This window comes from Myotis nattereri, assembly GCF_964212035.1.
Source record: "Myotis nattereri genome assembly, chromosome: 3".
Classification (NCBI taxonomy): Eukaryota; Metazoa; Chordata; class Mammalia; order Chiroptera; family Vespertilionidae; genus Myotis; species Myotis nattereri.
Window position 1 is genome coordinate 190670927 of NC_138077.1, and position 16726 is coordinate 190687652.

The 16726-nt window shown below is 41.2% G+C and overlaps 1 protein-coding gene across 1 annotated transcript in view; it reads right to left on the reverse strand.

Moving 5' to 3' along the window:
- The window catches only part of MACF1 (microtubule actin crosslinking factor 1), a 340411-nt gene that overhangs the window by 157524 nt on the left and 166161 nt on the right, over positions 1–16726 (reverse strand). The window contains exons 8-21 of the mRNA XM_081085882.1: positions 10738–10904; positions 9854–9966; positions 9645–9751; positions 9136–9255; positions 8889–8984; positions 7859–7986; positions 7678–7771; positions 7319–7473; positions 6380–6656; positions 5032–5160; positions 4019–4096; positions 3283–3444; positions 1410–1514; positions 480–575 (exon numbers count right to left, since the gene is read on the reverse strand). Coding sequence (XP_080942008.1) covers positions 480–575; positions 1410–1514; positions 3283–3444; positions 4019–4096; positions 5032–5160; positions 6380–6656; positions 7319–7473; positions 7678–7771; positions 7859–7986; positions 8889–8984; positions 9136–9255; positions 9645–9751; positions 9854–9966; positions 10738–10904 — 1827 coding nt within the window. The remainder of the gene's footprint in view (positions 1–479; positions 576–1409; positions 1515–3282; positions 3445–4018; positions 4097–5031; positions 5161–6379; positions 6657–7318; positions 7474–7677; positions 7772–7858; positions 7987–8888; positions 8985–9135; positions 9256–9644; positions 9752–9853; positions 9967–10737; positions 10905–16726) is intronic.

Below are 16726 nucleotides of genomic sequence, written 5' to 3' on the forward strand. Positions count from 1 at the left end.
TTTATTGATTTCAAAGAGGGAGAGGGAGAGATAGATAGAAACATCAATGATGAGAGAGAATCATTGATCGGCTGCCTCCTGCACGCCCCCCACTGGGGATTGAGCCCACAACCCGGGCATGTGCCCTTGACCAGAGTTAAACCTAGGACCCTTTAGTCCGCAGGCCAATGCTCTACCCACTGAACCAAACTGGCTAGGGCCACAGATAAGTTTTTAACTTTGCCTTTCCCATACATAGGGGTGAACAAAAGTAGGTTTACAATTGTGAATACACAAAACAGTTTATTCTTGCATTATTATTTCTTAATTATTGTATGTCCATATGAACTGTAAACCTACTTTTGCCCACCCCTGGGTATATGCACAGACACACAAAATCTCTTGCCAGAATAAAAACGAATATTCTTCTCATCCTCTACAATACACACACACACAGTTCCACATAAACATGCACACAGAAAAAAACAAAGCCCACATACCTGAAAGTAAGCAGTATTCTCTTTCACATGCTGCTCGACACATAAGCACAGCTGCTTCATCCACTGCAACTGGGACTGGACAGCGGCACTGTAAGCCTGCAACAACAAGCACAGACAGCAGGGCATGAGAGTAACTGACCCAAAATACATGTGCAGTGCTCTCTTCCAAGGACAACGCTGCTCATGGTAGAGAGGATACAGAAGATACATGGAGATACTTGATTGGCAGCTGCTCAATGCTTCCATAAGCAAGAGGCTTGTCTTTTGTCCGACATGATTTTGTCAGAAGGGGTTACACACTTCTGACAGGCCTCTTCCACACTCAGCTGCAAGTAAATGATCTGGCCAGCAAAACCCAGACATTAATAAACCCTCCGGGATTGCTCCACTTCTCTGGGCAAAGGCACCACATCAAGAGACAGGACCTATCCGGATAGTTATTCGGAAAATATGTGGTCCAAGCCATTTTCCCCATGAAGTTAGGATTCAATCTTGTTCCTTGTAGTATTGTCCACAGACCATCAGAACTGTTTGCAGTCCAGCCGAAACCGGTTTGGCTCAGTGGATAGAGCGTCGGCCTGCAGACTGAAAGGTCCCGGGTTCGATTCCGGTCAAGGGCATGTACCTGGGTTGTGGGCACTTCCCCAGTGGGGGATGTGCAGGAGGCAGCTGATCGATGTTTCTCTCTCATCGATGTTTCTAACTCTCTATCTCTCTCTCTTCCTCTCTATAAAAAATCAAAAAAATATATTTTTAAAAAAAACCTGTTTGCAGTCTTTTGGGGGCTGGGATGAAAAGGGAGAAACCCCAAGACAAATGATCCTGGACATTTCCTCCAGGTCCTTCAGCGGAACAAAGCCTCTGCTTTGAGCACTTTCATGAACAATCACCTCTGAGCACTTGGCCCTTACATGTTCTCAAGTCACATACCTCCACCGTCTGCTTCGCTGGGTGGTTCTCAAGCGATAGCAGCTCTGCTGTATCTTGTAGAGACCGAAACACATCCTGTTTTTCCTCCAGTTCCACTGTCAGCTCCTGAGAATTGAATTCAGTTTTATGCATTAAGTGCTATTAAGGGAAGAGTAGCAATAAAAGGCTCTGTTCCCTACTCTACTTTTAAAAAGCCTGCAACACTGTGGCTAGTGCCAAAATGAGATGCATGAACAGTACATGCCAAAGGATTTCAGAGAAGAGCAAAAATGCTGGAATTACTGGCAAATGATTCACAAAGGACTTGGGACCCCAGCCAGAGCCGAGTAAATGGGGGAACACGGGATGAGCACTGGAAGCAGAGAACGGAAATGGCATGGCTAGAGCGGCCAGTTCATGTCAGCACCCACCTAACACTGCACCTGACACACCAGTGGATCTGTACCACTGACTGGTGGGTTTTGCTAAGACTATAGTGTCCTCCTCTGGCTCGAAATTCTATTCACATTACAGGACCCACTTTAGATGCCAGCTCTTCTGTGAAGCTGGGTACTGATCCTTGGGATCAGATTTGACCGCTCTTCCTTGATGCTTTCCAAGCACCTTATTTACATTTCTTTCATGGCTTTATTTCTGTCTGCATACAGACTGTTTATTGTATTATCATATCTATTATTTCTTCTTTACTTCAGAAAAATCCTATACCACTCTCTATTCAGGAATAGCTTACATTTAAAAAACAACAACACACTTCTAAATTAATGAAATTAAAGTATCTAAAGTAAGTGTTAGTAAAAACGTTTCCTATTTGCATAGGGTTTATAAAATGTTTAAAAATCCTCTGAGACATACTAAAAGTAGCAAAAAAATAACCCTACTTACTTATATACATCTTTCACTGAAAAGAATATAAAGCATTGTCCCATAGTCCAATGCTGAATTTTCCTTCCCAGTCTCTTTACAAATAAAGAGATTGATCACAGCCAGTGTGTCTCAGTGGTTGAACATTGACCCATGAACCAAGAGGTCACCTGTTTGATTTCCGGTTACGGGCTCCATCCCTAATAGGAGGCATGCAGGAAGCAGCTAATTGGTGTTTCTCTCTCAATGTTTCTTTTTTTTTTTTTTTTTAAATATATTTTATTGATTTTTTACAGAGTGGAAGGGAGAGAGAGATAGAGAGTTAGAAACATCGATGGGAGAGAAACATCGATCAGCCGCCTCCTGCACATCTCCTACTGGGGATGTGCCCGCAACCCAGGTACATGCCCTTGACCGGAATCGAACCCGGGACCTTTCAGTCCGCAGGCCGACGCTCTACCCACTGAGCCAAACCGGTTTCGGCATCTCAATGTTTCTATCTCTTTCTGTTCCTCTCCCTTCCACTCTCTCTAAAAACCAATAACAACTTATTTTTTAAAAAAGAAATTGAGAACAAAAAATTATTAAATGAATTAGAGAATTCAGCATTCTGAGAAGCCAAGAGTATACTTCAGTTAAACAATACTAAGATTATTACTTATTAAATCTTACTGAGTCTTTTATACAACCCTATGAGGGGTACACTGAGCTAGTAAGTGGAGGGGTAAGTTAACATAGGTCTAGTGCACTCTGAAGCCTATAATCTTAACCACAAAGCTATATTGCTTCTAAAATGACTCTACTTGCAGGCTGCTCCATGAACCCAAGACTCCGCCTTTCTCAATGCCTTCTGGATTTCCCTCTCCATGGATACTTCTCACATATACAGATGCATCAAGCAGGGTCCCTAGTTCTGTCTGGCAGAAGGAACCCTAGCTCTCAGCAGGCTAGACCCTCTGTCTCCTTCTGCTGCTATTACATAAATATGAAAGGCATGTTATGCTAGACTCACTGAGAAGTAATTTTTCTTGGCTGAGATATTGGGATTGTTGTCACTCCAATCATATGCTAGTTCCTCTTCCTCCTTCTCATTCAACCAAATCAACTCAGCTGTAGCTCTGGAAACAAATTTATGCAGGCTTTGAAGGTGCCTCATCCGGAAGCTAGAAGTTTCCTAGACAAAGCAAGGATTACAACGTTAAACCACCAGCCTTTCATCTACAGAAGATAGCACACTTGACATCGAAGTGAAGGATAACTCAGGAAATGAATTTTGTCTTGTTTTTTCAGACTCTGGGTGCTTCTCCATTGGCTTAGATTTAGTACAAGTTTGGCACAGGACTCCAGAGCCCTTGGCAATTTTAGCTAAAAGTTGGAACTCACCTGGCCTTTGTGGGGCCCCCTGGATAAAGAATAATCCTGGGCCTGTCATACTCTCAGCAATCTTGAATGACAGGAAGACTACAGGGAGAAGTCCCTTCCCTACCAACCTCAAACTTTTAGTTTTGGTGCTTAAAGCACAGGTAACCACGGCTCTGGGAAAGCAGGGTAGCTCAAATAGCCCTACTTACGACTTTGTGGGGCAGTGGTTCTGCTCCATTAAGATAATATTATATACATAGGAACAATGGCAAAGGACATGATGTAATTTAATAAACAGAAAACCAAAACAGCCAAATTAGGGAAAGGAGATGTTTGGAGGCAACCAGATTCTCCAGGAACAGAACACAGAGTTAGTCACAGTTTACCTTCAATTTACAATACTGCGTCTCCAGCTTTCCAAGAGTTTCAACATAACTAGTATGAAAATTCTGAGACATTTTTCCCTGGTAAGAAAGAATGAAACAGGAACACATTAGAGAAAGGATAAGTAAACCATGTTTATGACACGGTTTCAGCTATGTAAACATTATGTCTGCACACAGGTAGAGACTACTTACTCTGAGAAATAGAAGCTTAGATCATAAACCTCTGGGTCAGCTTTTACAGCTTGGAGCAGCACTACACGAGGAACAGTTCAGCAGGGAGAATACAACTGACAGACCACGCTGTCTTGTTATTCCAGTAATTCTGGAAAGTGTCTTTTAAAAAAACCTATGCCTAATGATTCCAAAATTATTTAACTTCTTTTTTGAAGGGGAGAGCTGAAGTAAAAGAAAAGAAAATGGGGCCCAGCCGGTATTGCTCAGTGGTTGAGCACTGACCTCTGAACCAGATATCACAGTCTGTTTCCTGGTCAAGTCACATGACCGGATTGCAGCTCAATCCCCAGTGTGGGACATGCAGGAGGCAGCCTATCAATGATTCCCGGATCATTGATGTTTCTATCTCTCGCTCTCTCTCCCTTTAAAATATATTTTAAAAAAGAAATTAAAAAATGGGAAGGTAGAATGAGTAAAGAGAGACTGAACAATTTCTCTACATCAGCTCTCTACTGCAGACAGAAGGTGAAGTAGAAAGAGCATGAACTCTGGAGCAGAGGGTCTGAGTTTGGAAACTGCATCCACTACTTACCAATACTGACCTTAGCTTTCAGGATCACTTCTTTTTTGCCAAAAAGAGTTAATAAAAAAAACACCTTCCCACAAGGTTATTTCAAAGAGCAAAAGGACACTTCATGTGAAAAGGGAGTTTGTTGTAAAGTGCTGCTTATGGTTACCACTCCTTGCCAAAGCCCCCTTCTCCTTAGAGACAGCTGCATTGTGCATACTGCCGTTACCCACCCTGCCTACCTCCCTAGTGGGTTCTGACTGTCACGCACCTCATACAACCTGGCCTCTTTGACACTTGAGCCCAGCTCTTCCACACTCGTATGAATGTGCTGCTGTGTTTCCAGCTGCAACTCCACACTAGGCAGGTCATTGCCCCACTCTGCTCGCTCCAGTTTCATCTGAAAAGGAAAAGCACATATATAATAACTTACTGCTAAGGTGGCAGAAAAAGAATATTATCACAATCAACATTTGGACAAGGGGGCTAGAGGTAGAGGACTGGCAAAAGGGTATCTCCTTAATGACCTCTCACAGAAAAATATGCCATAATCACCCCCCAAGGAGCTAGAGACTAAACCCCATTAGCTACAGCAGCAGAGGCAGGCTTTTGCTGCTGCACTGTGGCAAGATGTTCCTAAATTCACCAACCAGGAAGGTGTGTCCACTGGCTGAAGATGCTTAACTTTACAGTTCAGGCATTTCCCTTTATAGAGCTCTTCATTTCACAATCAAAATGGATATAAGAAAGAAATACCTGAAAATAGTAAGCTTCATTCACGGCATCACCTATTGGCCAATGAATTTTAAAACATTAGCATGTTTTTGAGTGTTTTTATTTATTGGTACATGGAGACTCCATCATCAGGAGATGGGAAATATCTCACATAAACAAAAGGGTTAGAAGGATAAGGAGGACAATATTGAACTTGAACTATTATCCTAGAACAGCTGTCGCCAACCGGTGGTCCACGGACCACTGGTGGTCCGTGAGGTCCAAAAGGTTGGCGAACGCTGTCCTAGAATACATGTATATAGTGCGCCCTAGGGATGTAAAGTACAGCATAGGGAATATAGTCAATAATATTACAGCAAATATGTATGGTGTCAGATGGATACTGGACTTATTGGGGTGATCACTTCATAAGTTATATATAAATGCCTACTCGCTGTTGTACATTTGAAAGTAATATACTATTAGGTCAACTGTAATTGAGAAATACTTTTCTTTTAAAGTGCCCCACAGAATTGTGAAACAAAGAAGCCTTGCTTAAATATAAGAGTTATGGCCAAACACAAAAAGTGAAGAATAAGCTTCTCTGCCAATGAGGAAATTTCAGAAACGGTAACTGAGATTTACAGACTCTGCAACTTCTCCCACAAGCTCCCACTTGGAGCACAGTTGGCTGAAGGGAAGAAATTCTCTAACGTCTTTAAGTTAGAAAAGTCTATGCTATTCAGTGTGGAATTTTGAGGATGTGAGCTGATCCAGTCCATTTAAAATTTAAGAAAACAGGGGTCTGGGTCCTAGGCAGCATCGATAATTAAGGGACACAGAGCAACATGGTCCTCTTAGATAAGTTGCTGTGCACTGTACAAGCACCTGGAATATTCACCCACCTGCATTTCTTCTACCCAAGACAGTAGTTCATACACAAATCGGAGATTGCCTTCATCTTCAGAGGACGAGATAGACACAAGTTCAGCCCGAGTCATGGGCTTTCGGAACCAGGAGGTAGAAGAAGAATGGGTTCCCTTGGTTAGGGGTTCTGCCTTCAGATGAGTAGTGGTTAAAGTAGAGGGTGGAACCAATTCAAGTGAAGTGAAGTGGCCCTTCCGATACAAGTTTGTGCACTCTAGGCGCAAGGTGACCAGCTCATCCTGCAGACGCATAACCCTGAAATGTAAGAAGAGAAAGGAGGAGGAGACTTACATTTGTAATGTACTTTTTAAAATAAAATCCCCTATCCATTTGACAAGGATGAGGATAACAGGAAAGAAAGAGAAAGTGTTATATGAATGCAAGATGATATTATTAGCATCTTCATTGTACAGAGTTGTAAAAGAGGCAAATATCAAATTACAGTGTTAACTAGAGGGAAGCAAATACCTGTGTATGTAACTCGTAGGTGGTATAACAAAATAAACAACAGATTAGGGGGTCCAAAGATGTAAGTCGTAGTCTTGGCTCTGTATAAGCCACGTGTCTTGGGTGATCTTCATCCCCTTTGTGGGTCTTGGTTTCCTCCTCTACAAAGTGACGTATCGCATCACCAGCATTCTAAACCAGACCTGGTACCCACTCTTGCAGGCCACTCTGAAGTATGTGGGGTGTTATAAGATACCACAATGATTAGGAAACCCTACACTTACTTAGTGGACAGGGCCTGCAATAAGGGGAAATTGTCCTCCACCATGAGAATTTCCCAGCCAAAATACCTGTAGTATTCCTACTGAGACACTGAACTCTAAGGGCAAGTCACAAGATTCAATACCTGACTCTTGAGCCATGAGCCTCAGCAGTAAGCAAACTTTCTGTATGAGCCCCATGTTCCTCACCTAAAAGCCAGTTCTTCTAGCTGGTAATAATTCTCATCCCGTAGTATCTGGAGATCCACTTGCAGCTGCCTGATAAGACCTTCGCATTCCTGAATGTACATGATGACATCTGACTCGCACTGCACTGGCTGTCCTGACTCCAGGTGAGCAGCGTCCTGAGGGAGAAAGGGAGAGTAAGAGTGGGAACACTCCCATTGCTCCCACCCACTAGGACCAGGGAGCCAAGGGGCCCACTGAAATCCCAAGAGTAAGGAAGTAGCACAGCTGGATGCCTCAAATGTTAACTCCAACTACTGGAGCACAGGGCAAGGAGTGGAAGACGTGACAGAAGAAGTGAGACAAAACAGTCAGAGACTTACAGCCTGCAGTGTATTCTTAGCTAGTGTCAGTTTTTCTTCACAGTTCAAAGCACCATTCTGGATTTTGTTTGCAATTTGTAGCAGCAATTCCAGCCTAAAATAAGATCAAAACCATAGTCAAGTGTAGGGTCCAAAGCAGCCCAGTAAGTAATGTCAGATCCTCTTCAGGCTCTGGACTCACCTCTCTACAGCTGGTCGAAGGGATTTCTCTCGCTCCAGCATCTCGATGATGAGCTTTCCCCACTCTTCTTCTACATCATTAGGGTGATAACCTTGAGGCAGTTTAATTCGGCCAAATTCAATCCACACCTAAAAAAACCCAGAGATCCTTTTAGTCCAAAGCACAGCCATGCCCCCAGGCCCTGGTTTTAATTTAGTCTTTGCCATCACTTCTTGCTTCTTTACCCAGCCATTCAGCAGTTTTTCCCATTGTCTAATAAGAGACAACAATGGAATATTTAGCAGTACCTCACCTTGAGGCAAGAATAAAATAATCACCTCTAAATGCAAGAACTCCTCTCTAAAGCCTTCCATTCCTGCTACATGTTACATAAGTCTTCCTGTCCTCTCAATAACCGCCATTCAAATGCCCATCTCTATAGCTGTCAATTCTCTAGGAATCAAAATGTGAGTGGAAGTCTCTTTTCTTTCCATCTTAGGGAAGACTTAGCTTCTCTTTGAGAAATGAGAAAACTCACACAAAACTCTAAATTTCGGAATAAAAGTATGTTACTTTTTTAAAAAGATTTTTTATTGTTTTTTGTTTGTTTTGTTTTGCTTTGTTTTTGTTTTGTTTTCTTTTTGGAGAGAGGAAGAGAGAGAGGGAGAGAAACATTGACGTGAGAGTGAAACATCCATCAGCTGCTTCCTGCACAGCCCCTATCAGGTATGGAGCCCACAACCTGGGCATGTGCCCTGATTGGGAATTGAACCAGCAATCTTTAGGTGCACGGCACAATGCCCAATAAACTGAGTCACACTAGCTAGGGTTAAATGTATTTCACTTTTCAATAGGCCCTTTAGAAAGTGTAGATGGTTTCTATTGCCCCTTCCCACAAATTTTCAAGACCAGCCGAGGGGGATGCCAGGTTTGTCACCCTACCATATTGCTGTTAATGCAGGTTGGGAAGAGGATGCAGGAGGTCTAACAAAGACACAACAAAAGAGCAAACCAGCAACCCCCAAGTCTCAGCAAAGGATAAGCTCCTTACCTCCAATAATTTATACAATTCCTCAATTCTTGCTTTTTCTCTCTCCTTGGCCAGAATTTCTGTTTCTTTGAAGTGTATATACTGGTTATAAAGTGCCTGCAAAATTAAAATTTGGTGAATAAATGGGTACAAACAATGTGGCCCAAATTTTGGTACCACCTCACCCAGAAACCAGCAGCAGCAACAGCTCCGAGACTTATTCCTTAGAATTAATTTATAAAAAATCAATGCACGTCCATAATTTTACCTTTAGTTCAACAGGGTTCTGGGGAAAAGATTTATCTGACATCAATAGTGTATGCTGTTTGATCCAGGGAATGAGGGAGTCCACTCGGCTTTGGTATTCTTGCCACCTGGAGTCTACTTCCTAATGTCAAAGGGTAAATAAATACCACATATTTTCATTCTGATTAGCAGTATGAAAAACAAACACATCAGAAAGTAGCTCAGGCCACCCCAAACCACATAAAATCCGTTTCCTGTTCAATGTAACACTCAGAGTCCCAGTTTCAAAGCTCCTCAAGGGCTCGCAAGATGGGATTCAATTTCCTGACACCTAGAATAGTCTAGGCTAGATGCTACAAAATTAGTGACAGACTCACTCCCAGGGACCAAGGACAATGACCGCGTATGAATACGGTGTAGATTCAGTTTGCTCTGTATAAAAATGCTCTGTATACAGTGAGAAATATGGTTGACTCAGTACATTCTACCCAAACAAATCAAAGTCAGAAGGTATTTTAAGGGTTCTTTTACCGTAGCACTGATCCCTTCTCCACCCTCAGGGACTTTAGGGAAGGCATCATAAATCGAAGACACATAAGTGATTACAGACTTTTCATCGGGAGATGGCACATCCACATCTGAGAGGAAGGGTAAGAAATGTCTTAGTCAGAACAAAGGAACCTGCCAGGAAAAGGAACAGTAAATACTGCCAAACATACTTAACTTGGGTCCACTCTCACCTTCTGCGTCCAGCAGCCGGGTGACGCCCAGTCTTTCTGCCACTTCGAAAGCCTGCTCCAGGTTCTCGCGGTTACTCTGGATCTGAACCCTCTCCATGTCTACCAGGTCAGGCCTGTGAAAGTCCACCAAGGCACGTGGAAGGTCACCGTGTACATGCCACACGCAAGTTCACACAAAACCTGAACAGTACCCAGTACTAATCCCATTTCCAACTACACTTCAGGAGCCCAGTGCTGCCTAATTCAAAACTTACAGAGCAGCAGCCTTGTTGTATTTCATGGGAAAGGTATCATCAGCTACGACAGAGTGGAAATGGGGGGGCGGGGGGGGGGTGCATGTTTATGACCACTAAAAGTGCATTAATTTTTATCATTCAAAAATCCTGTCTTCCTCACTCATCTCACTCCAGCCACCTGTTCTTCCTCAGCTCTCTAAGCAAGCCTCTTCATCAGGCCCTCTGTCCTCGCTACTTCCTCCAACCGAACACGCTGACCCCTAGAGGTCTGCGTGGCTCACGCCCTCACGGCTCTACTCCAACATCCTCAGCAGAGAGACCATCTCTGACCCTCTGTCCAAAATACCACAACCCCCCCATCTGTCACTCTCTATCCCTCCACTGCACTTAGCACTGTAGGACGGCAAAAATGTATTTGTATGTTGCCTAATAAACAAATAACCTCCACGAAAGCAAGAACTGCTGTTGTTTTGTTCACTGCTATCTGTGCCCAGTGCCTAGAACACTAGGAGTTCAATACATATTCCTCTTTTAACTGTATACAATGAATCAGATTCTTGGTTGAGGGGCAAAGTGATATAATAATTAATTACAAACAAGAGATGAGAAGAAACCCCTCCAGGCATATTGAAATTCTACTGCATCTACCTGTACCGATGAATAAGTGCGTTGAACATCTTCCCATCACTCCAGCAGGAGGAGAAGTTGGTGCACTTGATTCCTGTGTAACCAGCTGTCACCTTCTGGGTCCATAGGAGCAGCTTTTCCTTGGCTGACATGTCCCCAGACTCTCCACTAATGTAGATGTCAGAGATCTGCCAAAAGATAGGACATGGAGTAACCTTCTCTCTTCATGCATTATGGCTCTTGGTAGGAGGTTTGGGCAGGGAAGGCATGGCGTGGCAACAAAACACCGGTCCCTCAGACATCTCCATTAGGTGCAGTATGGAGTAACCGCTTCCCTGGTGGCCAGTACCAGGGACAATCGACAACAGGCACTTTTGAGTCTATGAATACTAACTTTATAAACTCAACTCATAATCGGGTAGATCAAACATCAGCAGAAGATACTTTAAAATTCAAAAGAAACCAGGTCTATAAATTTTTATTAATACTTTATTGAGTATGAAAGAAAGCTGCAGGCTAATCTTACTAAGATGTCCAAAGAAAGGCTATGAGAACAAAAGAATATGGGTAGCCTGCATGGAGTCTTGAAAGGGGAAATCAGTAAGTACTGCCTCTAAGATTTTGACAGTAAAATGGTGACCTACCCAGTACATTCCAAGATTCTCGTCCCTTGATAGATACATTTCAATCAGGCTGCCAAACTTTGACAATGCCAGCTTATAAATTCATCCTACAAATCCATCGTCCACCCACCACCTCTGCTCTGACACTATATTCACCTGACAACCTTCAGATTATTATGTCCTTCCCATATAATATCCTAAAGCAACAAAATGCAGAGTGGCATTTCAAATACTGTATCACCGGGCAGTTAAATTCTTTTTTTGTTTTGTTAATCCTCACCCAAGGATATTTTTCAATTAATTTTTAAATTCTTATTGTAAATTAATTAAATTGCACCAATCAATCTCTAACAAGTATTATCACACTGTAAGTCATTCCCCTAAAACTCAATCAACTCCAAGTATACGGGGTGAGAAGGAGCTACAGGATCGCAAAGCTGAGGACCCAACAATAATGGGTAACAGCAGCCAAGCCGTCATCCTGTAAGTCCAGTGAAAACAGCCCCTCCCTGGTGCCAATTCTACTGCAGTTCTCCTCAACATTTCTAGCTGTTGTTTCAGTGACTAGATAACCCCTCACCAGTGACTATCCCAGTACTTTCACTATAGCCACTTCACATACATATTAAGGCGACACACTGTTGGGCACAGGAAATAGATTTGTTGAAGTTAAAAGGGATAGAACTTGAATAAACAAAATGAAATCTGAGTTTTTGTGTTTTTCACTCAAAAAAGAAATTCCAGTTAATTGACATTGCATGACTGTATGTCCGGTACAACCACAGCCCGTCTCTCTGATAGCATTGCTTATCTGCCAATCACAGTATCTTTGTATATTGCACTGAAAATAGTTCAATGAACAGCTTTACTTCGGATTTTCTACAAAGCTTTAATGAGACAGGGAAGTGTCTGGGTCCCTGGAGGGTTGGATTAAGGTCCTTCCTAGACTGTGACCTGAATGAGAAAAATGGGATTATTGTCACAACCATCTCAGGAATTAATTTGGCGTTTGTCCCTCTCTACTTTTAATACTCACACATGATGTGCGCAGTGCTGTCCTTTGGAATACACAGAAGCTTTTACTTTAATCTGCCAAATGCAGAAACCCAGCTTCAGTGTTGGGGAGCTTTCTCCCGCCTCTGGATTTTTAAAAGGCAGCCTTGCAGAGAGGGAGGCAGCCTCGCTACCATCCAGAGACCATGCATGCCTGCCTTATGAGGCTTAATTCATTCCTTTTCTGAAACATATCTAGAATCTTAATTTGTTCTTAATAACTGAATAAGGATTTACTAAACATCTCATCTGTGCTTAACACAATTCCAGACACCACAAAGAAGAAAAAAAAATAACACCATTTATTTATTCTGTTGTTATTTCTCGAGCAACCAACCACTATGTTCAAGGAGCTGTGTTTAAGTCCTTGGTATCTCAAGATAAAAGCACAACCCTGAGCTCAAGTTCAAGCCATTTAGTAGGGGAGACAATGTACTGTACAGAGAGGTCAACACTGACAGAGATAAGCAAGTAACCCAAACCAGCAATTCCAAGGAACTTCTCTGGGACAACAAAATCTATGCTGAGTTTTAAGATATGAGTAGAAATTAGCTAGGTGAGAAGGGGGAAACAAAAAAGGACATGCTTGCTCTGCAAGTTCTTAGTTAAGACATGCCATACCTGGCTGAAATAAGACAGTCCCCAAACTTTCCCAAATGGTAATAGGTGAATGGAAGAAAGGAATTGTGGTCCTCTTGAATATATAAACTTTTTGAAATTTATTTACACATACAATTATTTAAAATTAAGCAGTACGTCTACGGCCATACCACCCTGAACGCGCCCGATCTCGTCTAAAATTAAGCAGTATATCTACTACATTAATTTTTTCTTTTTTATATGTATTTTTAATGATTTCAGCGAAAAAGGGAGAGGGAGAGATAGAAACATCAACGATGAGAGAGAATCATTGATTAGCTGCCTCCTGCATGCCGCCTATTGGGGATGGAGCCCACAACCTAGGCATGTGCCCTTGACTGGAATCGAACTCAGGACCCTTCAGTACACAGGTCAACGCTCTATTCACTGAGCCAAACCAGCTAGGGCTATAATGCATTAGTTTAATGCCTTTTCACTTTTACATTTCATAAAACCATGTTATTCAAACTCTGCATCTTTGACATCAATGTCTTTTCCACCAATAAATCTACTTTAAAAAAATAAAGCTGTTGTTTGAATATTCTAGAAAACATCTTCTACATTTCTAAGATTTCAGAGATACAACATTTTTTAAATCCATGCAGTCACTGGAAATTTCACCCCAGCCAACAAAAATCCAGTTGCATGACACTGGGTTAGTTTTGGCTTCATTCATTCTATTGGTGTTTATTTATGATTTCTGTAATGTGACCACTTGCTGTCTGTGGGTGTTTTATAAGTATCTGAGTAACTTTTTTAAGTTTTTAATGTGACTACTACTTATATATAATTACCTTTAACACCTCAAATTAGGAGGTTAAGTTCCCAAGAACAGTAACTAAAACTTTCTTAAATTTTTGGTCTCTCCTTTTTGTTTAATCAGTTATGTCAGTTGATCTCTACAAAAACTGATATACTAGTAAATTGAACTAGCAGATGGTGACCCAAATTCATTCATCCTTTTCCATGAAATGACTATGATTTCACTGACAGTCCAATAAGAAACTTTATAAAGTAAAATACAAAAAGAATCTCTTTTTTCTGAGGGCTAATTTCTGGAGGGAAAAAAGTCTTACCTTATATTAAGTCATATGTGGTAGATCACATGAAAAAGTTACATATAATTTATGACCCAAAGGATCAACAATAATATAGTACATGAAGATATTCAAAAGAGGATCTTGGCAGAATGAATACTAAGTATGGATTGAAGTGATAAAAAGTATTTCTTAATGAAGTATGATTTTAATTCACACTTGAAGGATATTATAGAACAGAAGAAGAGAAAGAGGAAATGAATTCTAGGCAGAAAGTAGATACAAAGATTGGAAGTTGAAATAAGTTAAAACAGGAATAGTAGATGATTAAGGGGTTGACCTGTTAAAATAAGAAGGTTCAAATTGGCAACTGATATAGGAGAAAAGATTAGATAGACGATGAGGTGGGAGGTGTGGTTGGAATACCAGGCTGAGGAGTTTGGATGCTGGATAAGCCTATATATCTAACTCTCAGGGACTGAGACTAGGTGTAATGAACAGATACTTGATTCTCATGTCCTGAAATTCTAGCTGACCTCATCCCACTACAGAGAAGGCACCAGACTTTAAAAACTTTCACTGGAGAGCAGACGAGGGTACAGAACAGTTATTCATGAAAAATGCCTGGATAGAAGTATCTAATGACAGCTGTGTTTTACCAACATCAGGCTCAGATAGAGGCCGGGGTCAGTATTCCAATCTGAATCTTGAAGGTCCCTCTAGGGAATATAATAACTAGAATGGAAACCCTAGGTCATAGAATATGAATATTTTTCCATTCTACTAAATAGTATCAAACTATCTTCCAAATAACAGTACCAATTTGTACTTCCACCCAAAAGATATGAAGAGGTTTTCTATCACTCTACATCCTGGCCCACACTAGGCATTTCTAGATTTATTTTCTGCCCATATGATGAGTGTGAAATGTATCCTGTTTTGATTTCTGCTAGTGTATCTTTGATTGCTAGTGAGGAAGATGCCTGTGTATGAAGTATTTGGGTTTTCTTTTTTGCAAGTTGCTTATTCCTGGGCTTTCCCCTATTTTTCTAATTCTTGTTTATTTGTAGCAATTTCTTAACATTTATTGTTTACTTGTATTAATTCATGTAATTCTCACAGCAACCCCACAAAGTATATACGATACTTATCCTCATTTTACAAATGAGGAAATTATGTCACAGAGAAGTTAAGTAACTTGCTCTAAGGTATAGTGCTAGTGAGTAGAAGAGCAGAAAACCCAACTTAGCTCCACACTCGTAACCACTCCTCCCATACTACACTTCCTGTGTTGTAGATATTCATCCTTTTTTGGTATATGCAGCATATAATAATTTTTCCAGTATTTTTCTTAACTTTCCATTTGCAGTGAAAAATTAAAAATGTATACAAAAAGAGACAGAATGTACCCATAACCCAGTTTCAGCCATTATCAACTCATAACTTATCCTGTTTCATCTATACTCTACCCACTTCATCCATCCCCTATTATTATGAAGCAAATTCCAAATACATCATTTCTTCCATAAACACTTCAGTATGTATCTCTAAAAGATAAGGACTCTTTAATATAATCATACCACCATTGTTATACCTACAAAATAATGATTCCTTTTAAGTAAATTTTTTTAAAAAGAAAAATCCTTTCTTAAACAAAACTCTTAATTATAATTTTAACTGCTACATTCCTACAATCATATCTAGTTAATTTTGCTCTTTTCTTGTAATACAAAATCAGTATCAGTAAAACAACTTTTCCTATAACTAAAGAGAACTCGGAAAGGGATATTGGTAAACTGAAAGAATGAGCCCAGAAAATAATATACCAACTGATCTCTTCCTCAGCATTACTAGCCCCCAACTATAGATCTCACTGTCACCCGAGATTGTAGGGTCTATAGGGTGTGTGGCAAGGACATTGGAATAGAGCCAAATTCTTTACTCAGTAGGATCCACTACAGTGTGGCAGGAAATTGGCAGTGGGAGCCAAGATAGGGAGGAGGAGGGGATTTTCAATAATTTTCCTTGTTCCAAAAAGCCAGGTATTGTGGATATTGATGGCAGCTGGGAGTAGGGAGTCCTCCTGAGAGAAGGAATGGCCAGAGAAGGCCTTGGTCTGACATCAAAGTTCAATGCCGTTAACCCACTCCCATCCAGCTCCAAATCCTCATCTACTTGTCACTCTGAAACCATTCCTGCCAGCTGACCCCTGCCATCCTACTTCTGTGTTAACTATTTCTTGACAAGGAGAGAATCAACTATACCAGGTGAACAGAAAGTAGACCATTTCTCTTCTTTTATCTAAAACCTGCATTCCTAAGAATAACGAGTTTCCATTTCTTTCTATCCTGAAAGAACCAAAACCCACTGCAAAGCGTATGTCCAGCCACAGCCTGGTCCCCATTACCATGTTCTGGGCTGACCCACAAGAGATACTATACGGCCTGAGTTATGCCAAGGACAGACACCTCTCTGGAACTTGAATTATTTTCTGAAGAAGGTTACTGCTCTAACATATTGAAAACAAAAAAAAAGCACACAAAACATACTGAACAGCAAAATAATCACACCACTCTCAATACAGCCAAACTACTGATCATGGTCCAAAGGTTTCTCCCACCTCTTCTTTCTTCCTTCCTTCCTTCCTTCCTTCCTTCC